The 27,668-nt window shown below is 57.1% G+C and overlaps 2 protein-coding genes across 2 annotated transcripts in view; one reads left to right on the forward strand and one right to left on the reverse strand.

The window, feature by feature from the left end:
- Unc13a (unc-13 homolog A) overlaps positions 1–6,589 on the forward strand; it is a 49,754-nt gene extending 43,165 nt beyond the window's left edge. The window contains 3 exon segments of the mRNA XM_040742122.1: positions 2,607–2,699; positions 2,988–3,147; positions 3,994–6,589. Coding sequence (XP_040598056.1) covers positions 2,607–2,699; positions 2,988–3,147; positions 3,994–4,294 — 554 coding nt within the window. The 3' untranslated portion in view covers positions 4,295–6,589.
- A 981-nt stretch (positions 6,590–7,570) lies between these two features.
- On the reverse strand, positions 7,571–26,376 carry Colgalt1 (collagen beta(1-O)galactosyltransferase 1). Its single transcript, XM_040742121.1, has 12 exons — positions 26,104–26,376; positions 25,261–25,371; positions 24,574–24,691; positions 15,113–15,247; positions 14,620–14,824; positions 13,320–13,439; positions 12,568–12,644; positions 12,265–12,371; positions 10,833–10,965; positions 9,685–9,812; positions 9,271–9,477; positions 7,571–9,079 (listed from the first exon to the last, which is right to left on the reverse strand). The coding sequence occupies exons 1-12, from the start codon at positions 26,349–26,351 to the stop codon at positions 8,812–8,814; spliced, it is 1,857 nt and encodes a 618-aa protein (XP_040598055.1). The 5' UTR covers positions 26,352–26,376; the 3' UTR covers positions 7,571–8,811.
- Positions 26,377–27,668: the final 1,292 nt, after the last annotated feature.

Below are 27,668 nucleotides of genomic sequence, written 5' to 3' on the forward strand. Positions count from 1 at the left end.
GCCTGGGAGTGGGGGACCCGGGAGGTGCTGGGCCTCAGATCTGTCCCCACTCTTCTCTCTGTCTGTGTCTTGCTTCTGTCCCCGTCCCTCTGAGTTCTCGTGGGGCAGCTGAGGCCACAGGGCAGGGCTCCAGGGTCCTTGCCCACCTTCCTAGGGACCCCATTCAGAACTCCCAAGTGCCAGCTGGGCAGAGGTTGGTGGCCTCAGGCTGGAGCGGGGAAGGTCGCCATCCACCACCACCACCCCCGCACAGGGGGGTGGAACCCAAGCCTCAGTTTCCCCTCCTGTTCTTGCTGCTTTTGGTGTCCCTGGTGTTCCCGGAGTGGGAGGCTGTCTGTCTGTCCGTCCGTCTGCACTGACATTTCTTTCTCTCTTTCTCTCCCCCTTCTCTCTCTTTCTCTCTCTCTTGCTCTCTCTCTCTCTCGTTCTCCCCCCTGTCACTTGTTGTCCCCTTTCTGCGCCTCCCCCTGCCCCCGCCACACACACTCCTCCCCCTGTCCTCCCCATCCACCCGGTCAGTTCATGGTGGAAAGGGGACTAGGTTTACCCTTAGTGAAGACGTTTGTCCTGAGATGGGTACGTGCCTGCGCCGCCCGCCACCCGCACGTGGTGCCCGGTGCCTGCGCCCTCCTCCCCCGCCCGGCTAGTAAGACACCGGCGTCCCCACAGGAGCGCTGTGCCTCCATACATCGAAGGGCAGCTTGCTGGCTCCACACGGGGAAGGAGTCCGTTTTCCCGGGCCACAGGCACCCAGCTGGATGGGACAGCTTCCATCACCAGCAAAGCACAAAAACTCAGCCGTGAACTGCTCTGAGACCCAGGGTCATCCGTTCTGCAGCCAGTCTCCTCTGCCCCCTGAAAAACAGGGACAGCCTCATGGCACAGGCCGTGGTCCCTGAACATAGGCTGCCGAGGCCGGAGGATCCCAAGCTCCAGCCAGCCTGGGCCACACCCGCACCCGCACCCAAGAGAACACGAGACCTCTCCAGCTGTGGAACCGCTGAGGGCGGGGCAGCCTCCTGCCCCTGCCAGGGAACCCAGATCATGGGGGGAGGGTAGAACCTTGCCAGTCCTTCCTGGTGGAGCCAGCAAACCTGGGTAGGGCCGCACTGCCCCTCCCCCTTCTTACTAGCCTGGGCCGTGGCCTGACCTCTTACATAACCCATCATGTCTACTCCCCAGCACCCCACTTCTGGCCCGGATTGAGCTTGCTGAAGCATCGGCCTGGGGGAGGGGCTGAGCATGTGACTGGGGAGGTGTCTGAGATGGCGGGTGGCGTCTGGGCTGGACAGTGCTGGGGCCAGCACAGGTGACCTGAGGGACCTTTGACTGGCCCGATCCCCTTGCCCCCCACATTCTCCTCCTTGCCCTGCCCGTGCATGTGGTGCCCCAGGAGTGGGCAGCTGCCTGGGGATGGGGCAGTTGGTGGGGTGCTGGCGGTCACAGGTTCACAGGCCCTGTGGACAGCTTGAGTCACGGTAGGGGGTGATCAGGGCAGTGTGTTCTAAGCTGACGCTCATGGGTCGCCATCACGGCCCCCAGGACGCTTAATGGTGATTGGGAAGAGCCATGTGCGTGGCTACCCACAAGCAGAGCATCTGTTGGCTAGGAAACTAAGATGAGGGGTTTGTTGGCATCAAGAACAGGGGGATCTAGGCTTCAGTCGGCCAGCTTACCAGTTTCTATAGCCCAGCCTGGGTCACATGACCACTGCAGTCGGGACAGGAAGTCCTCTGGACCGCAGTCGATCCCTGACCATTGCTGAACGCTTTCCAGTGGGAACTGAATTTACCTGTTAGACCAGGAGTCAGGACATGGCCACGGCTGTGGAGGCTGAGGAGGAGCCCGTGTGGGGGGCTCCGGGCTGAAGTGAGGTGGGCAAGCGCCCTCTTGAGGAGGACCCTGCAAGAGTCCAGAAGGACTTGGTGGCGGAGTGAGGTGTGACCACAGGAGGGGTGACCACAGGAGGGGTGTGGCGTGGCTCGGCCAGGAGTCAGGGACAGGCTCCAGACGTGGCCACCTCTGGCTATAGTGTTTCGTGTGGCTGAGAGAGAGCAGAGCCATCCCTGAAGGGCGTACTGCCATAGCCCAGGCGAGCCACCAGGTTGGGGCAAAGACACAGGGACAGGTTCCAGACATGTTTTGAAGGTAGTGCTGTCAGGACTTGTCTGTGTCCCGCACCCAGGGCTAGAATGGGTTCAAGGGGATTTGATGGTCGCACAGAGAAGGGGAGAGGGAGAAAGGCTGGGCAAGAGGCAGCAGCCTTAACCGGGTAGAAGCAGCCTTAACCGGGTAGAAGCAGGCTAAACCGGGTAGAAGCAGACAAAACCGGGTAGAAGCACGCTAAACCGGGTAGAAGCAGGCTCGGGCCGGGGACAGAGAGAACAGCGCTGGCTCAGGCTAAGAGACTTGCCTCAAGTCACGGGGAAGCAGCGAAACCCACAACGGAGCACCCTGGCTTCCCGGTGGCCCCTGCCACCCCGGTGCCCTCAGGGCCTTAAGTGACCTGGTGCCGCCAGCACATAGTGGGGGAGGTGACCGAGGTCCGTCCTGGGTGGGTGGGGAACAGCGGGGCTCATGTCAGACATCCTCCCTGTCCTGCCCAGGCTCGGGTGTGGAAGACCCTGTAGGCGAAGTGTCTGTCCACGTGGAGCTGTTCACGCATCCGGGAACCGGGGAACAGAAAGTCACAGTCAAGGGTGAGTGGGAACCAGTGCAAACTCACTTAAGCCAAGGGGGTGGGGAATTACTTTTTTCTTTAATGGTTTAGAAAATGGGGGAATCCTGGGGTAAACCCGAGTCAGGTGTGGCCGCACCAGGAATTGCAACCGTGCCCGGGCATTACTGCGGCTTCCTCGGCCTTGGTCTGGCTTCCTTCCTGTTAGAGAGACTGGCGGGGGAATGGAGTCTCTTTCCCCAAGCTGGAAAGCCAGGGTATCGCTCCGTCACACCGGGCATGCTCACCAGACTCCCCCACCCCCCAACAGTGGTGGCCGCTAACGACCTCAAGTGGCAGACTTCCGGCATCTTCCGCCCGTTCATCGAGGTCAACATTGTTGGACCTCAGCTCAGCGACAAGAAACGCAAATTCGCCACCAAATCCAAAAACAACAGCTGGGCGCCCAAGTACAACGAGAGCTTCCAGTTGTGAGTCGGGCGCTGGGGAGTGGGGACGCACTCGGGTACCCACGGGTGGTGGGAGGAGCCCAGGCGCGAGTAGAGGGACTTCAGGTTGAGGTCCCAGCAGCTCCCTGGGGAGGTCAGTACACTGGGGGCTGCTGCAGGAAGGACCAGGCGAAGGTTGGGCAGGGGAGCGAGGTCACAAGGGTCGGGGACCCAGAACACAGCGCGCTCCGGCCGTTGGCTGAGTGTGGCGCGACAGGCCGCAGAGGTGGCAGCTGGGGGACAGTCGGGGTCACTGGCAGGCGGGGCCGAGCAGGAGGCGGGGTGCAGCAGGGCCAGGAGAGCGGCGTGGCCAGGAAGGAGGGGAGAGAGGGGTGGGCTTGGCCGAGGGGGCAGGAGGGAGGTGTGGGCGGCGCCCGGGCGAGCGGCAGGGCTCAGGTAGCCTCGGGGTAGCTCCGCAGCGCCGCAGGCCATCGCTGGGGAGACGCAGCCCGGGCAGCGACTTTCCCCGGTGGGCGCGGCTGGCTGGAGGCTCCCTGCCGGGGCGGGGCGGGGCGGGGCGGGGAGGGCGGGGGCGGGCGCGGCTGGCTGGAGGCTCCGGGGCGGGGCGGGCGGGGCGGGGGCGGGGCGGGCGCGGCTGGTTGGAGGCTCCCTGCCGGGGCGGGGCGGGCGGGGGCGGGGCGGGCGCGGCTGGTTGGAGGCTCCCTGCCGGGGCGGGGCGGGGAGGGCGGGGCGGGCGCGGCTGGCTGGAGGCTCCCTGCCGGGGCGGGGCGGGCGGGGGCGGGGGCGGGGCGGGCGCGGCTCGCTGGCGGCTCCCTGCCGGGGCGGGGCTGGCCGGTGACCCCGCGCCGCGCCGCTCGTTCCCCGCAGCTCCCTGAGCGCAGACGCGGGCCCCGAGTGCTACGAGCTGCAGGTGTGCGTTAAGGACTACTGCTTCGCGCGCGAGGACCGCACGGTGGGGCTGGCGGTGCTGCAGCTGCGGGAGCTCGCCCAGCGCGGGAGCGCCGCGTGCTGGCTGCCGCTCGGCCGCCGCATCCACATGGACGACACCGGGCTCACAGTGCTGCGAATCCTGTCGCAGCGCAGCAACGACGAGGTGGCCAAGGAGTTCGTCAAGCTCAAATCCGACACGCGCTCAGTCGAGGAGGGCGGCGCCGCGCCTGCGCCCTAGCGCGAGTTCGGGCGGGGCGGGGCCCGGAAGCCGACGAGGCCCCGCCTCGTAGGCGCCACCCTCGCCACAGGCCACGCCCCTCCACCTCAGTGGCCTTGACTGGGGAGGCCCCGCCTACCGCCCCTGGAAAAGCCATAGAGGGTCCGGTGCCCAGGGCTGCCTGGGAGGCCGGGACGCAGCCTTTATGGCATCTGTGCAAAAACTAGTTCGGGATGGGCTCTCAAAAGCACATGCGCCCTCGGGCGCACCCCTGGGGCTGAGGGCGCCCCTCCACGCGGACCCCGCCTCAGTGCAGCGTGCCCACTGGCAGCTGGCGACCCCCGCTCGTGCCACGCACGGTGGGCTGAGCGCCGACGGATGCCCAGCCCCCATCGCTGCTAAATACCCTTCTTCCCCGACCCCCCCCCCAAGGGTCCCCGCTGAACCCTCAGGCTGCCAAATGAGACCCTTGTCAGGCCCTTCCTCCTGGGACGTCAGTCCGAACCCACCTAGAACCTAGAGTCCCGTCAAGAAGAGGGGGTTTGGGGCTTCCCCAGAGCCGGCGCCCCCGCCCCCATGTCCCTTCTCCAAATCCAGGCAGGAAAGAATGAGGCCAGGAGGTTGGAGGTTGGAGGCTGGGAGGGAGAATATGAGTGTCCCATGCTTGTGGTGACAGATGGATGACCCTTTTCTGACTGGCTTGGAACGACAGCATGTCCCCTGGATTCAGGCACGATCCGGGACATTCAGAACCAAAGCGTAGGACGCAGGCTCCATCCAGGGACAAGGGAGCTCAGCCGAATGTTGTTCGTGGACTGCAGACCCGACGCTGGAATTGGGCAGGGGGTGACTCACTCTAGGAGATCAGACATGGCTAACAGAGAGGTGTTCAGAGGAAATTTCTAAAGTGCTAACAAGAATGTGACAGAGCCAAGATAGTTATGGTAGTTATGGATCTCTCTCTCTCCCTCTCTCCCTCCCTCCCTCCCTCCCTCCCTCCCTCCGTGGGAGTTTGTTGAATGAATTGTTCTGATTCCCAGGCTAGGACTGTTTGGAACTTCCTCTTTTATTTACCTATAGACCTCCTATTCATCTTTCAACATCAATCACAAAAAATTCCCTCCTGAAGAAAAGCAAAACTGCAAGGACTTCCCCAGCTTCTTGCCCTTCTCTGACTTGGCCCTGATGTCACAGACTGGGGTGTGTGTACCTGGCTCTGTGTCTCCTCAGGGGAACCCCAGCTCCCCCAGCATCTGGAGGAAGGCCCTGCTGACTTGGATTATGTGCTGAGAGAGGCTGAGGGGTCTGCGTGTCCCCGCCCTGACAGACACCCCCGCGGCAGGTGTCCAGGCTGAGCCCCAGGACACAATAGACAGAGATGGAGCAGAGGTCAGACTGTGACTTCGGGACAGTCCCTGACAGCAGCGTCTGGGAAAGGAAGTTACTCCAGAGCTGTGGGTCCCGGCTCCTGAGTTCCTGTATTAGAACATGCTGGGGTACCGTTCCAGACTCCCCAGGTCAGGGGCCATTGGAGAAGGGCTAGCCTGGCCTGCTGCAGGGAGTTCATGAGGCTGGGGCAGCACTGATAGAGGCAGATGAGGGGGCGGGGAAGAGCAGCTGGAAAGATCGGGTTCCAGGGTCACCATCTATGCCCTACCTAGAGCCCCTGCCCTGGGTTCCATCCCCAGCACTGAGAAGCCGGAAAGGCCCTGCAGTTGCTCACCGAGTCTGGGAGGAGCCAGTACTTGAGGGGTACCCTCTGCACTTTGGTCCCTCTCAGGTCTCAAGGCCTGTCACCTCGCCTGCCCCATCAGACATGCAAAAAAATCAAATGCACCCACAACTCCTTGGGGCCTCTCGGCTGGGACCCAGGCCTATGGGGTCCCAAGGGCAGCCCCTTGGGGGTGGGGCCGGGTCCGGTCCTGCCCCCAGCATCTTTCAGGACCAAAGCTGGCTCTTTGCCTTTTAACGAGTGGAGTGGGTTGATGCTGTTGGTGGTGCAGCTGACAGGGGGGCCCCCTGCACCCCAGAAGGTTCCCGACCCCAACCCCTGCCGTGCAGCCCAGGGAACCCCTCAACTAGCCCTTCTTAGCATGTGACTGCAAACGTGGAATCAAAGCGTGTCTCGTTTTCCTTTCCTGTCTTGGGGGAGGGATTTTAGGCCCCGTTAGTCCAGCATCTTCCCTCATTCTCAGTCATCTGTGACCTGGGACACCTGGGAGTGTCCACGAGTGCATGGTGTTGAGATGTTTTGCACTATTCTGACTTTTTGGTCTCTGTAAAAAATATTTTATTAATATTAAAAAGAAAAGCAGAGAGCCTCGGGTGCTCCTTTTGACAAAACCCCAGCCAGGGCCAGGAGGTAAAGGTGCTTTCTGCCAAGCCTGAGGCTGAGGTCACCTCTGGGGACACACACGGTGGAAGATGACTCTGGCAAACTGTCCTTTGACCACAACCCCCACCAACACACTAAAAAAGCAAAATCTGACTAGCTGGGGACCGGCATACTCAGACCAGACTCAACTGAAGAAACTATTCCTGTCCTGGAACAACAGTGTAACCCAGCCAGCGTGTCCACACCACCCCAAACCAACCAGGGACCAGAGGCCCGGGACAAGCTGATGACTGTCAGTCAGTGTCGCGCCCATTTCCATAAGTGTAGCAGGAGCAGTCTCCTCGGACACAAGCCCCGGCCTGTGAGTTGGTGTCTCGGACACAAGCCCCGGCCTGTGACAGGTGTGATTTGACATAAGAAGTCCTAGCACACATCTGTCCTGTCTGGAGCTGTCAGCTCCACAGAGCCTAGAGTCTCACCTCCTCAGGGCTGACCCACATCAGGTACCTGTGGCTCTGTCTGGAGGACACCCTCACGGTGGCTGACACAGGAGGGTCCAGCCTGCCGTGAACGCACCCTCCATAGGCAGGCCAGCTAGTCCGCAGGTTGCTCATGGTTCTGGCCGAGTTCCTCTTCAAGCTGCTTTTGCCGTCTTGTCACAGGAACTGGGTGGGACCAACACTCCGGACTCACTGTCCCAGGGTCCACAGACTCTGCTCTGTTGCCCTAGGCGGGCTCCTTCCACGAACTCTGATAATCCAAACATGGTGTCCGATTCCTTGGGAGCACACACGTGATGGCCTCCACAGCATCAGACACTCCCAGGGGTGCTTATGGAGCGGGGTGACATGACACTCCTAACACCCTGACCCATACCCCCTTAAGTGCCGGGGTATACAAGGATGGGCCTTCAAGCCCACTGACCAACAAATCTTGACTGGCAGGGCAGCAAGACCACAGGCTTCAGTGAAAACCAACCACAAGTATTTAATACAATCGTGAGCAGGTTACCAAGATCTGAGCAGGCAGGCAGCTGTCCCCGCACGTCTGCTGCCTGCTGACATTCAGTTTGGCTTTGAAGGCACAATGACCCCTGGCCCTGCGGGGAGACACACTGTAAGGCAAAGAAGAGCATATCCCAACGCAACTGGGCCACTTCAAGGCCCCCACACACGAGCAGGCAGGGGCCACCTGAGACTCAAGGGTAGGGAGGAGATATGGGAGCGGGGGATGGGCAAGAGTCCCAGTCCCCACCACGCCCCCTGCAGGGGCACTTGTGAGGCCGTGAGTACTGTGCAACTCAGCCATCAAGTGTGAGGAGAGCAACCCCCCTCAGGACAAGGTCTTCCGAAGATGCTGTCTTCCCAGGCAGGTTGAAGCGTGGCTATTCCTCAACTCAACGGGGAGTCCCTGAGGCACACACAGGAGCTCAATAAGCGCTTGCTACCTGAAGAAACCAGCTTTGTTGGCGGTCTGTCCTTGCGCTCAGCATGCAGCCCAGCACGTGGGGGTGAATGCCACTGGGATCTGTACCCCAGCACCTAGTGAGTGACACACAGTTGGCGCTCAACTCAGGGGCGCCCAGGACCTGGCATTAGTAGGCACTTGATATATTGAATTCTTTTCTTTCTTTTTTTTTTTTTTGTTTTTCGAGTCAGGATTTCTCTGTATTGTTTTGGAGGCTGTCCTGGAACTCGCTCTTGTAGACCAGGCTGGCCTCGAACTCACAGAGATCCGCCTGCCTCTGCCTCCCGAGTGTTGGAATTAAAGGCCTGCGCCACCAACACCCAGCTATTGAATTTTTTCTTATTTCAGTATTCCCAGAGCTAAAAATGGTGGTCAACACCCAGTATGCCCTCAATAAAGACTCAAACAGATTTAAAAATGAGCATGTATGCGCAGTATCTGACTCAGGCTGATAAGCGCCTGATGATCAAATCAATCACCCATGAGGGGATCATTATGCCTTTCGCCACTCTAGTAAGAAACCTCCCTTCAGGACGGACACAGCAGACTGGGTTCCTTCTTGCCCAGTCTCCCAGAGACCAGCCCTGCATACCGTAAGCACTCCATTAATACTGCCTGTGTACAAGTGGCCGCTGAATGAGACACGGACACTGGCTACTGCAGAGCCCTGTGCTGTGGTGCCCCAGGCAGGCACGTGAGGGCTGGCCCTGGCAGCCGCGTTGGCTTTTGCCCTCCGTCAGAGCTCATCGCGAGCAGCGCTGTCCAGCGGGGACTGAAGCACATCTGAGTTCTTGGCCTCGCGGCTCAGCGCCTGCTGTTCACGCATCTTCTGGGACTTGGCGCGGTCCCAGTCAGTCTTAACCTGCTCGTTATTCCACACGACGGAGGTCTCGGTGTCGCTCACGTAGCCGTCATCGCCTGTGTAGTGTGTGGGGTAGACGAGCAGAGGCTCCACGGAGAATGCGCGCAGGTTACGTGGAGAGAAGTGAGTCTTGTACTCCGACCTGGGGACACGGGGACAGGGACACAAGGGAGATGCAGGCCAACGGGCCAGAACAGACCCTGCCCCGAGTCCACAGGACCTGTCCCACCGCCTCCGGCCCCAGAGCCCCGCAGTTCCCTGCCCGATCTTCCGGGACTCCAGACTGTGGTCTGCCACCCAATGCCCCTGGGACTCCTCCCCCAGCCTCCTTACACTGGGTGCTTGTCAAACATGACTGGCAGGAACTCGTCCACAGGCAGCATCTTGGACAGTGGCTTAGCGCCAAGCAGCTTGCGAGCTCCTTGCAGGGAGATGACATAGGCGAGTGTCCAGTAGGAGTAATCGGCCTCCACCAGGTTCCTCACACGGGGCACAGCCTTTTCGGGGTGCTCCACCTGCATGCGCTTCCGGCCCACATAGCTGGGGTGAAGAACCAGACTCGTCACACGCCCTGCTAGCTGGCAGAGGATGCTACCCAGACATAGGCACAGGGGAATTGGGCAGGAGCCAGGCCAACCCAACAGTCAGAGCTCTGACGCCTTCCAGGCTCCAGACCTACTCGGTGCTCTGAGTCCTGGCCATGGCCAGGCTGACGTCCCATCTGCACCCGTCCACCAACCCCCTTACATGAGGTCCCAGTCCAGCCCCTCGCGCTCCACGTCCCTCATGAGGCTCTTCAGACGTCTCTTGAAGAAGATCTCAAATCGCAGGTCATCCTCAAACACGAGTGACTTCCGTAGTCCCCGGTCGACCACCTGGAGGAAGGTGCCCCGCCGAGTCACAGAGATCCAGCCAGAGCTGCTGGCCGGGAAGGAAACGTGCACCCCAACCTTCCGCACCCAGATGCTTGCCCGTCCTCTCTCCCACTTGCCTGGGCTTTTCTGCTCCAGACTTTGCCTGTCACCTGGCGGTGACACAAAAGCCCTCCTCTTGGTAACATCAGGCTCCTCTCACCTTCTCCTTGGGCTAGGAGGCTTCACTGTCACCCAGTGGAGTTACCAGACTGCCCATGAGGCATTTCGGGAAAGAAGGGTGGCCCATACAAGCACCCATTACTTAGAATCTCATCATCTGGAGGCACCCCCCCCCCAGCTACCAATTTGCAAGTCTCAGTTTGACTGTGTGACATCATGACACATCATTGTCTGTTGTTTCCTAACATACGGCCCAGCGATACCAATGCCAGAGAAACAGGGATCAGAGTCAGGTTGGGGATCACAGCCCCAGGCCTCCCCTGCAGCCCTCCCCCACTCCCCAGTCCTCCCCTGCAGTCCTCCCCTGCAGCCCTCCCCCACTCCCCAATCCTCCCCTGCAGTCCTCCCTCACTCCTTAGTCCTCCCCTGCAGTCCTCCCCCACTCCCCAGTCCTCCCCTGTAGTCCTCCCCCACTCCCCAGTCCTCCCCTGCAGCCCTCTCCCACTCCCCAGGCCTCCCCTGCAGCCCTCTCCCACTCCCCAGGCCTCCCCTACAGTCCTCCCCCACTCCCCAGTCCTCCCCTGCAGTCCTCCCCCACTCCCCAGTCCTCCCCTGCAGTCCTCCCCCACTCCCTAGGCCCATTTTCTGCACGTGTGCAATGCTAAGACATGGCCGCCCCACTCAGAAAGAAGTGTCAGAGCCAATGTGAAGACGGTTCATCGACATTGTAGCGCACTGCAGGTCCTGCTGTAGTCAGGCGGCAGCATGGGGACCACAGTCCCTCCTGGGCCCCTGGGCCCCACCGAATCTGTGAGGAGACCCAGGACTGCGGGGCCAGGCTCCCTCACCCCAGACACTTACCTCCTTCCAGATGTTGTAGTGGCTGAGAAAGCAGCCCAGCTCTCCTTTGGTGAGTGGTCGCCCATGGTAGGGGTCCTGGTAGCCAGGCAGCATCTGAATGCCCAAGGCCTCCACCTGGCTGGTGTTCATGGCTCTGTGGGGGGTGGGGTAGGAAAGACGGCGAGGATGGTGAGGAAACCAAGGGGGAGGAGAGGAAGAGATGGAGATGGGGAGGGGTTGTAGGGAAAGGGTCAGCCAAAGACACACCCCGACAGAGCCAAAGACACACCCCGACAGAGCCAAAGACACACCCCAACAGAGCCAAAGACACACCCCGACAGAGCCAAAGACACACCCCGACAGAGCCAAAGACACACACTTTGGCCCTGTAACCAGAAACAAAGAAATGTACCCTGACCCTGAAACCAGTGCAAAAGAAAGACACTTTGTCCCTGGAATCTGAGTCAGTGAAAGAAATACTCCCTGGCCCTAAAATCGGAGCCAAAAGGCTAAAAAGGACCAGAGAAAGAAACACACTTTGGCCTTGAAACCAGAGTCAAATCTGACCCTAAACCTGTGCAGAAAACTAACCAATCCTTGAGCAGGAGCTCTAGCCAATGTGAGCTCAGGGATTGCAATCCGACCAATCCCCACCCTGGAAAACTAAGAATCCCTATATAAACCCTGTGTCTGCGCAGCTTCTGGCTGTAAGGGCTGCCTGGCTGTCCTCTTCCACCCTGGCAGGGGGCAGCCGCTCTCCTGGATTCTTCCCTCCCAATAAATCTCTTGAATGAGGTTTGGGTGAGACTTTCCTTCGCTGAATGGAGCAGAGGAGAGAAGTAACTTTTTGCCAGAGCTGAGCAGAGCTAATCGAGCAGGTCTGGCAGAGCGAGTTGAGCAGGGCAGTAACACTTTCTCAGGGGAAACCTTCTAGCGAACTGTAACAACCTCGCCAGGGGAACTGTAACAACCTCGTGCGGACGCCCTCTCCTGCAGAGCTCTGGGGAAGCCTCTCCCTGAAGCAAGGCTGTGAGTTTCTAGGCTTACTGTGACCTGTGGTAGTCCTTGGCTCCAGAGTCCCAGAATACCTTGTAACACTTAGTATCCCATGACTCCCGAGCGAGCGACAGAATACCTTTCCATCCGAGCTGTAACACCCAGTATTCTTTGGCTCTCACCCATAATCCATCCCTGTCCACCCCACAGGATCTGTCGAAATGCTTATAGGGGTGAGGTAAGAGGGTCAACAGAAACAGCTGTCTACTGATCACCCTCTGCCCTGCTGTGATCCGCCCACCTGGCTGGTCTGAGCCCACACCCACCCCATGTTCAAGAGCATGGCAGCCTGTCCAAGGGAGAGAAGCCTTCCTGCTTTCCTGGCTCCACCCACACCTCTGTATGTGTAAGCATACGCACACACGTGCACACACGCCCACGCTTGTGAGTGACATACTTGCCATCCACGGCCTCCACCAGCTGGCAGTCAATCTCCTGCTCATGCAGGGCCCTCAGCATGCGTTCTCGCCGGTCCTGCCTCCTCTTCAGGTTGATCATGAAGACCTGTGGAAGGAGAGTCTCAGTGAGCCCCAGATCAGAGGCCACCTCTCCCACGGGGATGGAGGCAGGGGTGGGGTAGGGTGGGGTGGGGTAGGATGGGATGGGATGGGGCAGGGGTGGGGCGGGGCAGGGTAGGGGTGGGGCAGGAGCCCGTTGGGTTAGGGCGGGGTGGGGCGGGGCAGGGTGGGGCGCAGCCCACCTCATCGAAGCCCATCTTGTCCGCAGTCTTGCTGGGTGCAGGGATGAATCGGGACAGCTGCACTGGCGGGTGCTTCACTGAGGGGAAAGCAGGGGTCACCGGGGTAATGGACCCCATGCCCTCCAAGCTCCCAGTACGACTGGGCTATGGGCCACCTCAGCCCTTGACACCGGTGCCCAAGTAGCCCATTCCTGCCCCAGGGCCTTCACCCATGCCACCCTGCTGCCCAGAGCAACTTAGGCTTCCGCTGACAGCCTGGGGCAGCCTCTGGGTCTCTGACGCTCAGCCATCTCTTCTCCCCACGGCGTCAGGCCGTGGGTTCAAGGCATTGTTCCTGCTCTCCTAACTCCACTTCTAATGTGTTGGGAGCAATGTAGGGTCTGTCCACTCACATTAGACTCCCAGTGCCTAGCACGGAGCCTGGTATACAGCAGGTGCTCAACAGCTACTGCAGAGTCACTCCAGTAGCATGTGTGATGACTTAGGGGTCCAGCCCTGCTCTCCCCAGGCACACTCTCCAGCTTCACAGAAACGCTGAGGCTCACACTGGCTGATGGCACTCTAAAAGTGTCCCCTAAACGCTACATGGGTGCCCGGCCTTCGTGAGTTCACTGCAAAGCGGGGTCAGCTGCCTGGCTGGGGTCTCAGCTGTGGCCAGGCTGGCCTGCCACTCGAGATCCCTTGGCCCCGGCGTCCCGAGTCACACCCCAGCAGCAGGGTGCACTCGAGACAGCCACGGCCCGAGCACTCACCCATGACCTCCAGCTGCACATGCGTGAAGCTCTCCGCTTCGTCCTGCAGACTGCTGTGTGCACGCAGTGGCACGGGCAGGAAGCCATACACCTCCTTATTGCACACATACATCTGCACCTCTGGGGCGGGCAAGAGACAAGTCAGTGTGGCACATGCCTGGGCTGCGTGACACCGCAACTCAAGCATCAAGTTTCTACATTTCAGATCTTGGCCATTCTTTAAATGAACTCACAGACATCCCCCTGCCTCTGCCTCCCGGGTGCTGGGATTAAAGGCGTGGCCACCACCGCCCTAAGATCTGAGTGTCATCCCCAGGACCCACAGTGGAGAGAACGGATGGCTGCAGGTTCTCCTCTGACTCACACACACAGAGACACAGAGACACACACACTCACACACACACAGAGACACACTCACACAGACACAGAGACAGACACACTCACACACAGAGACACAGAGACACACACTCACACACAGAGACACACACACTCACACACACAGAGACACACACTCATACACAGAGACACACACACAGAGACACACACACTCACAGAGACACACTCACACACAGAGACACATACACTCACACACAGAGACACAGAGACACACACACTCACACACAGAGACACACACTCACACACAGAGACACACACACAGAGACACACACACTCACAGAGACACACTCACACACAGAGACACATACACTCACACACAGAGACACAGAGACACACACACTCACACAGAGACACAGAGACACACACTCATACACAGAGACACAGAGTCACACACACAGAGACACACACTCACACACAGACACACACACAGAGACACACACTCACAGAGACACACTCACACACAGAGACACACACACACTCACAGACACTCACAGAGATACACACACAGAGACACAGACACAAATACACAGACACACACACAGAGACACACACTCACACACTCACAGAAACACACATTCACACAGACACAGAGACACACATACACAGACACACTCACACGCACTCACATAGACACACTCACATAGACACACACACAGAGACACACACACTCACATAGAGACGCACTCACACTCACACACTTGGGAGAAGGTGAAAATGGTAATCACGCATGTCGCATGTCCGGTGGTGGTGGGGGCGGGGGTGAAGGTGGGGGGTGGGGGCGGGGCGGGGCGTGTGCTGAAGCTGCAGAGCCGGGCAGCAGAACTCCGTGCACACGGCTGAGCCCGCACATCTGCACTCGTGGCCTTGGTCTCGCCCAGTGCGGAACCCACAGAGCCCCACTCACCCGCCTGCTTGCAGGAGAAGGCAAAGACAATGATGTCGTCAAATGACCAGGTGTAGTCAGGGTGTGGCGGGTAGAAGGCCAGGTTCCTGGACGCAGCCTTCCGCAGGTCGATGAGGAAGGTCGAGTGCACCATGGGAACCGCGAAGCAGCCGCGGCGGTCCCGCTTTCGGATGGGGATGTACGCAGGGGTGCGCTTGTAGTAGCCCTGCGGGGAGGGACCAGGGGCGCCGGAGCCCACAGTGGGTGCACTGCGGTGCCTGCACCCAGCTACGGCAGGGTCCGCAAGGGTGCTGTGGCCTCCAGCACTCTCACTGTCGTCACCCGTCGTAGTGGACCATGGGAGCCACCCCCAGTTGCCCCTCCCGGACCCCTCTTCGTAGCTGTTGACACGTAAACTAGAGCCAGTCTCTCAGTAAAGAAGGGGTGGGGGCACCCGCAGACCCACCCCAATGCTTGTCCGTCAGAGCGCTGACCACTGCCTCGCCCTGCCTACCTGGGAAGTCATTCCGCACCAAAAGTTGGAGTAGGCTGCGCGGGAGTCCAGCATCGGGGCCACCACAGTCTTGTTCTCGGCGATGAGAAGACTCAGGGTGTCAGGGTTGGTGATCAAGTTGTCGCTGTCCACAAACTGAAAGGGCGACCTGCAGTCAGCGTGACCAGGCCGGGGCGGAGGCACGGACATCCCGGGAGACCTTAGTCCTCGCGGTGCCTCTGAGGGGCTGCAGAGGTGGCTCAGCTGCTCTTGCGAGGGACACGGGTTTGGTTCCCTGCACCCACAGCGTGGCTCACAACCGTTTGTAACTCCAGCTCCAAGGGCTTGACGCCCTCTTCTGGTCTCCATGGGCACCAGGCAGGTATGAGGCACACAGACACGCACACGGGTCAAGTATGCATTTACACATGTAAAGATAAAAGCGCTGGGCTGTCAGGCCGGGGCACTGATAAAGCACGCTCAGCCCCATGGAGAAAGCTGTCTTATGTCAGCGATCCCAGAACTGTGCACGTGGAGCTCACCACTGGGTTCCTCCAGCATCAGAGAGACCCTGAAACCCTGGCTACCAGGGCTGGGGGCGCAGCTGGGATCCAGGGCTGGGGGCGCAGCTGGGATCCCTGGGTGTCCCCAGCTGGGGAGGCGGCTGCCCTGGGGATCTGTGGGTCAAGCTAGTCCCACCTGGTCCCTGCAAACACTGGAATCTTGTGTGAGCCAGGGCAGCCTGGCCGTACCTCCAAAAATGAGAGAAAAATAAGTCTAACTTTCCATCCTGGGAGATGAACCCTAAAGAATGGAAGACACAGGTTCAAATATGTCACCCTTCACAGGAGCCAAAAAGTGAACTATACAAATGCCCCACGCTTTGGAATATCACTCAGTCGCCAGACAGACGCACACACAAATTCACGCTGATTGGATGATCTTTTGTTCACTGTGTGAAGATGCCTGTGTTTCCTCACCTGCCTAAGGGACTTTCTGATTGCTTTAATATGAGGCCAGCCTGCTCGACAAAGCGAGTTCCAGGACAGCCAGGACTGTTGCACAAATAAGCCCTGTCTTGAAAAAAAAAAAGCTGAATGGTCAAAGCTAGGCAGGAGAGGATGGGGGGGCAGGGACGACTTCCAGGCAGAGAGAGGCACTCTGGGAACGCATCTGAGGCATGTGGGATTCACAGACAGACGAGGGGAAGCATATGGTACAGAGGGAATGGGCCACGTGGCAGAGAGCAGATTAATATAAATGGCCAACTTAGGTTATAAGAGCTAGTGGGAGGCTGGAGAGATGGCTCAGCAGCTAAGAGCACTGGCTGTTCTCCCAGAGGTCCTGAGTTCAGTTCCCAACAACCACATGGTGGCTCACAGCCATCTGCAATGAGATCTGGTGCCCTCTTCTGGCCTGCACAGAACACTGTATATGTAATAAATAAATAAATCTCAAAAAATAAAAATAACTAGTTGGGCCAGTGATTCCAGCCCTTGGGAGGTAGAGACAGGCAGACCTCTGTGAGTTGAAGGCCAGCCTGGTACACACCACTAGTTCCAGGACAGCTGGGACAACACAGAGAATCTGTCTCCATAAACAACCCCCCCCCACACACAAAAGATTAATTTAGTGTTAGGTGAGCTGCAGCTCAGTTAAACCAAGCAGTTACAAAATATCCTCATGGCAGGCAGCTGGGCCTCACCTGCCCCAACACGCGTGCACACACACAACATGCATACACACAACACATACACACAACACGCACTCAGACAACACGTGCACACACAACACACAGACAACACACGCACACAACACGCGCACACAACACGCGCACACAACACACGCACACAACACGCACTCATACAACACACGAACACACAACACGCACTCAGACAACACGTGCACACACAACACACAGACAACACACGCACACAACATGCGCACACACAACACACATTCACACAACACATACACACACAACACGCGCACACAACACACACACAACACGCACACACAACACACGCAAACACAACACGCACACGACACGCACAGTCTCTGCAGGAAGAGGGACATTAGGAGGTCTAGTAACAGTGGGCCTTAGCTGGCATAGTGGTGCGCCTTGAGGCCAAGGCGGATCTCTGAGTCTGAAGCCAGCCTGGTCTCCAGAGAAAGTTCCAGGACAGACAGGCTACACCGAGAAACCCTGTCTCAGAAACCGGAAACAAATAACTGGCGCACGCCTGCTGTCCCAGCACTCAGAGGCAGAGGCCAGTGGGTCTCTGCGAGTTTCAGGCCAGCCTGGTTTAGAGTGAATAGTTACATTAAAGGAGAATTAGGGCTGGTGAGCCCGGCGTTAACAGAACCGGATGCCCTTACACAAAACATTTCTACAGAGCAAGAGGCCACATCTGAAATTCACCCTGGAGAGACCCTTTGCTTCCACGGAAGTGATCCCTCATTTCTGAGCTATGCTCCCAAGTCCCTACTGCTGAAAAGCAGAACCTACTATAAAAAGCTTATGCTAACCCTCACAGTGACCTCTCGCCAGGCTGGCGGAGGGGGAGTGCAAAGAGCCAACCCCAAACCACAAAGCCAAAGCAGGGAAGGGTTCACCGTGTCTGTTCCGGGACGCCCCAATAGGTTCCACAAAGTTCTAGGAGCTTCCAGAAGCTCAAGTCTGGGACAGGAGCCTGAGGTACCTATAATGTATCAAAGTGGAAATGGCCCCCAGGTTCTCCCAGCATCCCTCAGGCTGGCTACCCTTCCCCCTCTCCCTTCCCCATAATCCAGCCATTTTGGTCACCTGCCCTTTTTCGTATCTTTGGCCTCCTGGCTACAGCACCTGGTCAGTGTCCCTCCCCTCGCCTGTGCCCCCCCCATCTTCTCTGCTCAGTGTGGTCTCCAGGTGTCCCTGCCTCTGGCTTCACTCCCTCTTATCCAGGATAAGCTTCCCCTCCACCACACCTAGGAGCAGCCATGGCTGTCCTTCTTTTTCACTCATCCAGGGCTGGAACTCGGGCACAGCACAAATGAGTTCCCTCTGCCTCCTAAGCCATGGACAGATCATTGGCTTCTGCCACCCGCCAGACTCCAGCCTGGAGTCCACTCTTCTGTTCCTTCCCTCCTGTTCTGGTGGGAGCCTCACCCAGCCCCTGGCATCCCACACCCAGAGAGTCTGGAATGGTGGAAGTTCCATCCAAGCTCCCTGCACCATCTCCCTCCAAACCCTGCTGCATCTCAGAAAGCCCCCCAAATGATGGCCTCTGTCCCAGAGATGCTAAGACCACTCCCACAGGGTATTCTCTGGGGACTGGAAGGCCAACCAGGAACATTGTATCCATTAAATATGGGCTTTTTCTTTTTTTTTTTTTCTTTCTTTTTTTTTTTTTTTTGGTTTTTCGAGACAGGGTTTCTCTGTGGCTTTGGAGGCTGTCCTGGAACTAGCTCTTGTAGACCAGGCTGGTCTCGAACTCACAGAGATCCGCCTGCCTCTGCCTCCCAAGTGCTGGGATTAAAGGCATGCGCCACCAACGCCCGGCAATGTGGGCTTTTTCTAATTCAGCTTGATTTGGCCTGATTTGGATTGTTGCACTGGAGAGGGTGTAGAAAATCATCCATCTCTACCCCGCCTGCTCAGTAAGTCTCCCCTCCTAGCCACACCCCTCTTGGGACAAACACCATGGAGGTCCCACGGGGGTGGGGGGGTGGGGGTGGGGTTTCTACCCACTAAGGCACTTGGACGGCTCTACTTGCTCTAACCACTGGTCTCTCCCCTTCTACAGAGCTTCCTGCTTTGTCCACTTACACACACGTGTGCACGCTCACACACATGCACGCTCTCCACCCGTGTACCAGGAAGCTCCTCTCGCCCTACTGGGCCCCCTCACTTGGAAAGGGAGGCCTCTCCCTTGTGACTTGGGACACTTCTCTCTGACAAATCTCAGTCTGCTTGGGGACGCCCTGGATTAAAATCCCTGCGGCTCCTCGGCTCCTTCCGGAACTTCCTCACCTCCCCGTGGGGTCTTCAACCTTCCCTTGCCCCCTTTCCCTGAGAGCCCTGCTCTCTCCTTGTTCCTTCCTAGGCTGGCACATGGCCAGTTTCCCTGCCTCCTGACTTTGGCGAGGCCTCCCTCCCTCAGGCGTGTCCTGCTGTCCCTAAGGCTGCACTGCTCTGTCTCAGCTGCCTGGAGTCCCTGCTGTCCCTAAGGCTGCACTGTTCTATCTCAGCTGCCTGGAGTCCCTGCTGTCCCTAAGGCTGCACTGTTCTGTCTCAGCTGCCTGGAGTCCCTGCTGTCCCTAAGGCTGCACTGCTCTGTCTCGGCTGCCTGGAGTCCCTGCTGTCCCTAAGGCTGCACTGCTCTGTCTCAGCTGCCTGGAGTCCCTGCTGTCCCTAAGGCTGCACTGCTCTGTCTCGGCTGCCTGGCCCTCCTACGGCAGATATCTCTTGTGATCCTTTCTCCTTTGCTCAATTCCTTTGACCTGAGATTTTCTTTTCTTTTCTTTCTTTCTTTTTTTTTGTTTTTTTGTTTTTTTGTTTTTCGAGACAGGGTTTCTCTGTGGCTTTGGAGGCTGTCCTGGAACTCGTTTGGTAGTCCAGGCTGGTCTCGAACTCACAGAGATCCGCCTGCCTCTGCCTCCCGAGTGCTGGGATTAAAGGCGTGCGCCACCAACGCCCGGCTTTTTTTTTTTTTGTTTTTACGAGACAGGGTTTCTCTGTATTGTTTTGGAGGCTGTCGGTCCAGCCCGGCCTCGAACTCACAGAGATCCACGTGCCTCTGCCTCCCGAGTGCTGGGATTAAAGGCGTGCGCCACCACCGCCCGGCAGACCTGAGATTTTCTTAGAGCTTTGCTGTCCTCCTGAGACCCCACACTCCAAGTTCCAAATTCTTGCAGATTGTAACAACTTCTGCCGCCACACAGGCAAATGATCCCAAAGTCTCTTATCTGGGAAGGTTCTACAACTTCCACTCCTAAATCTTTTACCTCTACTGGAATTTCTCTGTGTCCTGCTCTCAAATTTTTAAGACTATTGTGTCTGGGGCTTGATTTGTAAGTTTATTGAGTCTAATTAAAGAATCTGTAACAAAATTTGGCTTAAAACTTGTAGCAGCCGGGCAGTGGCCCACGCCTTTAATCCCAGCACTCGGGAGGCAGAGGCAGGTGGATCTCTGTGAGTTCGAGGCCAGCCTGGTCTACAGAGCGAGTTCCAGGACAGCCTCCAAAGCAAGAAACCCTGTCTTGAAAAAACAAAAAACAAACAACTTACAGCAAAAGGCTTACAATTAAAACCTACATGTGGGAATCTTAATTTGCTACAATATCCTGTACTATGCTGTAGATGTAACAGGTTCACCTCTTGTTTAGCAAAGCGGATGTTTTAAACAGCAGTCAAGCTGCTCTCCTCCATCTTGGCTGATGACCTTCGAGATGTAAGCAGTCCTATGACTGGTAGCCATCCTAACTGAGATTAAAGGGTACACTCTGTGTGACCTCACCATCTCAGGATGACCACGTGGCATCAAGCACCAATCATAACCTTCCGAACCCTTCATTCACCGCTCTCCCTCCTTTTAGACGGAGGAAACAGTTCTCCAACATATTTTGGATTGGTATAGATTTCCGTGTGATGATAAGCTTTAATGTTATAAAAACCTGAGAATAGCTGATTCAGGTGTATGTGTGACTACTTACATCTTTAATGTTATAAGAACCTGAGAATAGCTGATTCAGGATGTATGTGTGACTACTTACATCGGTACAGATTTTCGTGTGATGATAAGCTTTAATGTTATAAGAGCCTGAGAATAGGGCTGGAGAGATAGCTCAGAGGTTAAGAGCACTGACTGCTCTTCCAGAGGTCATGAGTTCAATTCCCAGCAACCACATGGTGGCTCACAACCATCTGTAATGAGATCTAGTGCCCTCTTCTGATGTGTACATGGAGGTAGGGTGTTGTATTCATAATAAATAAATTAATTAAAAAAAAAGAGCCTGAGAATAGCTGATTCAGGTGTATGTGTGACTACTTACATCTTTAATGTTATAAGAACCTGAGAATAGCTGATTCAGGTGTATGTGTGACTACTTACATCTTTAATGTTATAAGAACCTGAGAATAGCTGATTCAGGTGTATGTGTGACTACTTACATCTTTAATGTTATAAGAACCTGAGAATAGCTGATTCAGGTGTATGTGTGACTACTTACATCTTTAATGTTATAAGAACCTGAGAATAGCTGATTCAGGTGTATGTGTGACTACTTACATCTTTAATGTTATAAGAACCTGAGAATAGCTGATTCAGGGGTATGTGTGACTACTTACATCTTTAATGTTATAAGAACCTGAGAATAGCTGATTCAGGATGTATGTGTGACTACTTACATCTTTAATGTTATAAGAACCTGAGAATAGCTGATTCAGGGGTATGTGTGACTACTTACATCTTTAATGTTATAAGAACCTGAGAATAGCTGATTCAGGGGTATGTGTGACTACTTACATCTTTGCTAACAGGCCAACAGCAAGCTGCTAGGAAATCTAGAAAAGTAACAATGTATGTTTTGGATAACCAGGATTTGTAAGTTCCTGAGTGCACTCAGGTTTGCTGTGACGTTGTCAAGCTTCCTTATTTACTCACTTCATTTTACTTGGCTAAACCAAGCCTCAAAAGCCTGCACTATCCCACAATGACGTCCTATAAAAAGATCGATAGAGCCGGGCGTTGGTGGCACATGCCTTTAATCCCAGCACTGGGGAGGCAGAGGCAGGCGGATCTCTGTGAGTTCGAGACCAGCCTGGTCTACAGAGTGAGTTCCAGGACAGCCTCCAAAACAGAGAAACCCTGTCTCGAAAAAAACCAAAAAAAAGAAAAAAAAATCTATAGAGTTGCCAGTCTATGGACTATATCCATGATTAAAAAGTTTTATTTTGGTGCTAGAAGGCTTCATTTCAAAATTGTTATTTTTTCAGGTTAAACCTAATGGAAGATGGACTGTTTCAAAGTTAAGCCTTAAATCAGGTATGCTTACTAGATGGTCCCCAGACTATCCAGAGCGACTGTGCTAACACACCTGCCCCGTCCGCCTTCTGGCCAGAGGAAAGAGTGTACTCTTTTACCCAGAATCACTTTTGAGTTCCCAAGGTTCTGCTATAATTGAAGGTGTGAGTCTACTGATTCTTCTACAGTGAGGACTTCAGTACAGGTCACAGACAGTGGGAAGCGTGACATATGTAAAACTTACCTTCTCTCTTTTTTTTTTCTTTTGGTTTTTACGAGACAGGGTTTCTCTGTAGCTTTGGAGGCTGTCCTGGAACTCTCTCTGTAGACCAGGCTGGTCTCGAACTCACAGAGATCCGCCTGCCTCTGCCTCCTGAGTGCTGGGAGTAAAGGCGAGCGCCACCAACGCCCGGCTTGAAGCAGTCATAAATGATTAAGCTGACCCTTATCATTCATTTGTTATCAACACAAAGCTGGGACGTTAGGTTTCAAACCCGGGCGCACAGCTGAGGTGCCTGGCTAACTATCATAGCAAACCTGGCTGCCAGACCCCCCACTGCCTCTCCGCCCCTCCGGCAGTCTCGAGAGCCCAGCAACTGCACAGGGCAAAACAGCGCGGGTTAAAGTGACGGAGCCCCTGCCAGTTATCCCAGCACCCGGGAGGCTGAGGCTGGAGGACACAGGTTCCAGCTAGTGAAAGCTACAAGCGAGGAAACACAGCAAGTAAAGGACCAATCAGAACAGAGCAGACGAGACCCTGGAATCCAAGGCAAACACTCTCAGGGCCGCAAGCAGACCCAGGAGCAGCCACGCCTGAGTCTACCGTCTGAAGAGAGGCCCTGCGGGCAGGGACAGAGACCTGCGGGCACTCAGACCGATGTTGCATGCACACACACATGTGCACACACACACACGCACACACACATGCATGCACACGCATGCATACTCACACACGCACGCACACACACATATACACATGTATACTCACATGCACGTGCGCACACACACACATGCACACATGCATACTCACACACTCACGCGCGCACACACATGCACACACATGCATACTCACACACGCACACGCACACACACGCTCATACACACACGCATGCACACACACGCATACTCTCACACACATGTGCATACGCACGCACTCACACACACACACACACTCACACACCACTGGGGACTGAAGAGATGGCTCGGCAGTTACAAACAGCACGTGCTGCTCTTGCAGGGAGCCCAGTTCAGACGCCAGCACCTCCATGGTCTCACAGTTATCTGTGACTCCAGTTCCAGGGGACACGACACCCTCTCCTGACCTCTACAGGCGCCAGGCCACATGTGCTGCACAGACAGACATGCAGGCAAAACACCATAAACACAAATAAAAATAAGGTAATCTAGCCGAGTGTGGTGGCGCACACCTTTAATACCAGCACCCGGGAGGCAGAGGCAGGTGGACCTGAGTTCTAGGCCAGCCTGGTCTACAGAGCGAGTTCCAGGACAGCCAGGGCCACACAGAGAAACCTCGTCTCAAAAAAAAAAAAACCCACAAAAGAATAATATAAATCGGGGGCTGGAGAGATGGCTCAGAGGTTAAGAGCACTGACTGCTCTTCCAGAGGACCTGAGTTCAATTCCCAGCAACCACTTGGTGGCTCATAACCATCCGTAATGAGATCTGGTGCCCTCTTCTGATGTGTAGATGTACATGGAGGCGGGATGTTGTATCCATAATAAATAAATTAAAAAATCTTAAAAATCGGAAAAGGGGGGGGGGGTGAGTGCAGTGCCCACACAGACCAGAAGGGGGCACCAGATTCCCCAGGACCTGAAGTCAGCGGCTTGTGAACTGACCCTGGGTTACCTTAAGAGCAGCCAGGGCTCCCACTCACTGGGCTCTCCAGCCCCAGAGACTTCCTCCTTACAGGCTACTGCAAGTCGGGGAAGAGGAAGTCAGGCTTTAGCCACTGCCTGGCACTTACATCACACACCTAGCTCGTGCCCCCAACCCCCAAGACCCACAGGGTGGGAGAGAGAGAGAGAGCCCCGCCTGCAAGCTGTCCCGACCGCGCACGCCCCTCACGCACAAGTAATGTTGCTCTAAAACGTGTATTTTTAAAAATACAACGTAGCTGGGCGGTGGCGGCGCAGCCTTTACTCCCAGCACTCGGGAGGCAGAGGCAGGCTGATCTCTGTGTTCTAGGCCAGCCTGGTCTACAGAGCGAGTTCCAGGAGAGCCAGGACTACAGAGAAACCCTGTCTCGAACCCTCCCCCCAAAAAACAATGTAGTGCCCAACCCCAAGATGCAAAAGCCCACGTGCTCTTTTGGGGGGCTGGGATGGGACGCAGGCCCCAAGTACCCACTGAGCTATAGCCACAGGCCCCTCCCCGAGACAAGGTTTTCTGTGTGGGGTTGCTCACGGCTCCTGACCCCCCTCTGGGTAGCACCACCTCTCCCACTCGGAAACTCACCATGATGTAATCAGCCCACATGTCCCGAGCAGACTTCAGGGCCGCCTGGCGCAACTTCATCACGTGCTCATACCGGGAGTCAGACCAGTGTTTGGGGCCCTCCTCATCCGGGTAGGAGCTGTGGGAGAGTAGCTGTGATGTGGGACCCGGGAGCACTACGGGGCCCCAGAGCACGAGTCACATCTGGAGGGACCGCGAGCTTCGCAGAGGGTGAGGCTCAGCGACCTGAAGGCCCCCACGGAGAGCGTGGGGACCAAGGGGCAGGGCCGCGTGTCCTGCCCACGAGTGCAGAGGCTCGAACGAAAGCTGAGGACCACAGAGACTTCCGCCTGGCTAGAGACCCCCGGCCATCCAGGGCACAGAAGGAACAGGAGAGCCCAGGGCGCTTACTGGATGCAACCCACGGGCTGGTGTGGGGTGGGGATCTGTGATCCCAGCCCCAGGAGACTGAGGCCGGAGGATGGCAAGTTCCAGGCCAGCCTGGCTAAGTAGTGACATTAGAGGGGCGGAACAGCCGCAGACCGCCACGGGACACAAAGGAATTCTGCCATGAGGTGTGGCAGGTGTGTGTCCAAGGATGGACAATGGAGAAAGACAGCGGGGACAAAGGTCAGGATGTGGCCAAGTCCCCCGTGGGGTGGGAAGAGCTGGCTCCCAGCGTCTTAGGTTTGGGTGCCAGAGGCTCACCTGGGCTCCTCCGCTGGTCGCCACTCCACAGAGTGGTACAAACCCTTCACAGCCACCAGCCACTCTCGGAGTATGGCTGAAGTGTTGTCAGCGTTGTGATCCGTGGCCACCCTGTGAGCGTGAGGGATGACAAGGTCAGAGCAGTTGGGAAACAAAGCCAAGTTGAGAAAAACAGGAAGCACCGGGGTCCCCATGCTGGCTCAGCCACCACCAGCTGCAAACGCCCTGGGTACAGCGCCCTCCAGCAGGCCGTGGCAGCGCACACCTTCAACCCCAACCCTCTGGAGACAGAGGCAGGCGGATCTCTGTGAGTTCGAGGCCAGCCTGGCCTACAGCGCGAGTTCCAGGACAGCCTCCAAGGCTACAGGGAAACCCTGTCTGGGGGGGGGGCACCCTCCTGCGCAGTAACCAGGTAGCCCTGAGCTGCACTGCTGAACGTTTGTGAAGCGCATTGCTGTGAGGCAACAGGGAAACTGAGTCACGGTGTCTTCATAGCTGCCTCGTCCCTTAGGAGAAGGGCCCATTTGTCCCCGCGGCCTGCAGGCCTCTACTCTCAGGTCACTGGGGTCTCACTGGGTCTGGCAGCCACGCAGCGCGCCGGAAGGGTCTGGAAGCACCAGCCTGGCCCGTTCCGGGGGTCCTAGGGTCGCCGCCGGCTGTGAGGGCTGGCAGCAGCCCAGGACCCGGCGGAGGGGGCGGCAGCTCGGGGTCCCCAGCTGCAATGGGGACGGAACCGGCCTTCGGGGACATCGCCGGTTCCCCGGGTGCAAACCCGAGTCTCTGCGGTGCAGAACCGCGCCCCCCCGGGGCACAGCCGAGCCCCGCGCCCGGGCCGCCGCTCACCACAGCGCCGTGCGCTCCCGCGGGTGGCGCAGCCGCTCCAGGGCGCCCAGCGTGGCCGGCAGCGCGGGCGCCGCGTTCCGCGCCAGCAGCGCGATGAGCACGCGCGGCGCCTGCAGCGGGGACTCGGGGCTCCAGCGCTCCTCGGGGAAGTAGCCGTCCCCACCGCGCGGGCCTCCCAGCGGCAGCGGCAGCAGCAGCAGCAACGGCAGCAACCGCAGCGCCCGCGCCCCGCCGGGGAACGCCGCCATCGCGCCACGCGTCGCCTTTAAGCCGCTTTTCTGCCGGCGGACGAGGGCCGCGCCTTAAAGAGGTCTGGGGGGCGGGGTTCTCCAGGTCCCGCCCCTGCCTCGCTCCTTAAAGGGGAGGTGCGCTCTGGCCGGCCCGTGAGTCGTCTGGGAGAGGGAGCGACGAGGCCGCGCCTTTAAAAGTTAACCCAGCTTTCCGCCCCACCGCCCCAACCCCGTCTGGTGACGTCAGCCTGTCAGAAGCCTCCAGGGCCCCGCCCCCAGCTCACACCTTAAAGGGGCAGACACGTCCAGTGACCGCGCCCTGGAAGCGGCCTCTGTATTGACTCTGAGCCTCTATATAGAGGCGTCTAATTAGGAGCTTGTCGTACACATTTCCTCGGCTGCGACATGGTTATTTTCGTTTGTTTGTTGCTTCTGAGCTACTTTTGAAGAGGCAGCGGAAAGTCTCCGTGGGTGAAAGTGCTTGCTGCCACGCTTGCCATGTCAACTGTTGTCCTCTGACCTCCGCGGCTTCTGAGTGCCTCCTCCCGCTGTTTTTATGTTTTCATTTCTGCGCACGAATGTTTTGCCCACATGCATGGCTGTCCACCATGAGCATGCATGGAGTTACAGGCGCTTGTGAGCCGCCATGTGGGGCTGGGAATCGAACTCCTCCCCTAGGGAAGAGCAACAAGAGAACCTAGCTGTAATTTTTTCCGTTAAATTTTGCTTGTTTGTGTGTCCAACAAAGGGCCGCGAGCAGCTTTACCAGCTGAGCCGTTACCCCCTTTCTGGTTTATGAAACAGGGTGGCACTCACTGTACAGCCAAGGCTTACTATAAAGTCACCGGGACCCTTCTGCGTCTAGTCCCTACCCTCCTCCAGGGGTGCTGAACTTGAAGGCCCTGGGATCGAACCCAGCCCCCTCCCCACTCATTCTGTAAAACGAGTGACTTCAGGGACGTCAGTAGGGCATAACATTGGAGCCAGAACCCAGAGGCTCCGGTTTGTTGAGTAGGTTCTCTGGAGACAGTACCCGTGTTTCTTTACAGGCTTTTTTGGTTTTGTCTTTGCTCTGTTTTTTCAGGACAGGGTTTCTCTGTGTGGCCCTGCCTGTTCTGGAACTCACTCTGTAGACCAGGCTGGCCTTGAACTCACAGATCTGCCTACATCTGCCTCCCGAGTGCTGGGATTAATGGTGTGAAGTACCAGTAGCCTTCCCATGTTTTTTTGGTTATATTCTCATTAATCATGCTAACATCATTTCTAAGTAGTAGCTCGGCCAGTGATGACTAACCTGTCACCCCCAGGCCAAAGTGCCCTCAGCTACACGGACAA

This window comes from Mesocricetus auratus, unplaced genomic scaffold (assembly GCF_017639785.1).
Source record: "Mesocricetus auratus isolate SY011 unplaced genomic scaffold, BCM_Maur_2.0 Super-Scaffold_6731, whole genome shotgun sequence".
NCBI classification, from domain to species: Eukaryota; Metazoa; Chordata; class Mammalia; order Rodentia; family Cricetidae; genus Mesocricetus; species Mesocricetus auratus.

Excerpts from the sequence above, each read along its gene's own strand:
- Colgalt1 (XM_040742121.1), bottom strand. The coding sequence starts at position 26,351 with ATGGCGGCGTTCCCCGGCGGGGCGCGGGCGCTGCGGTTGCTGCCGTTG. Across the intron at positions 25,372-26,103 it reads CGGGAGCGCACGGCGCTGTG|GGTGGCCACGGATCACAACG; the intron begins GTGAGCGGCGGC and ends TCACGCTCACAG. Across the intron at positions 9,080-9,270 it reads ATGTTTGACAAGCACCCAGT|GTCGGAGTACAAGACTCACT; the intron begins GTAAGGAGGCTG and ends CCGTGTCCCCAG.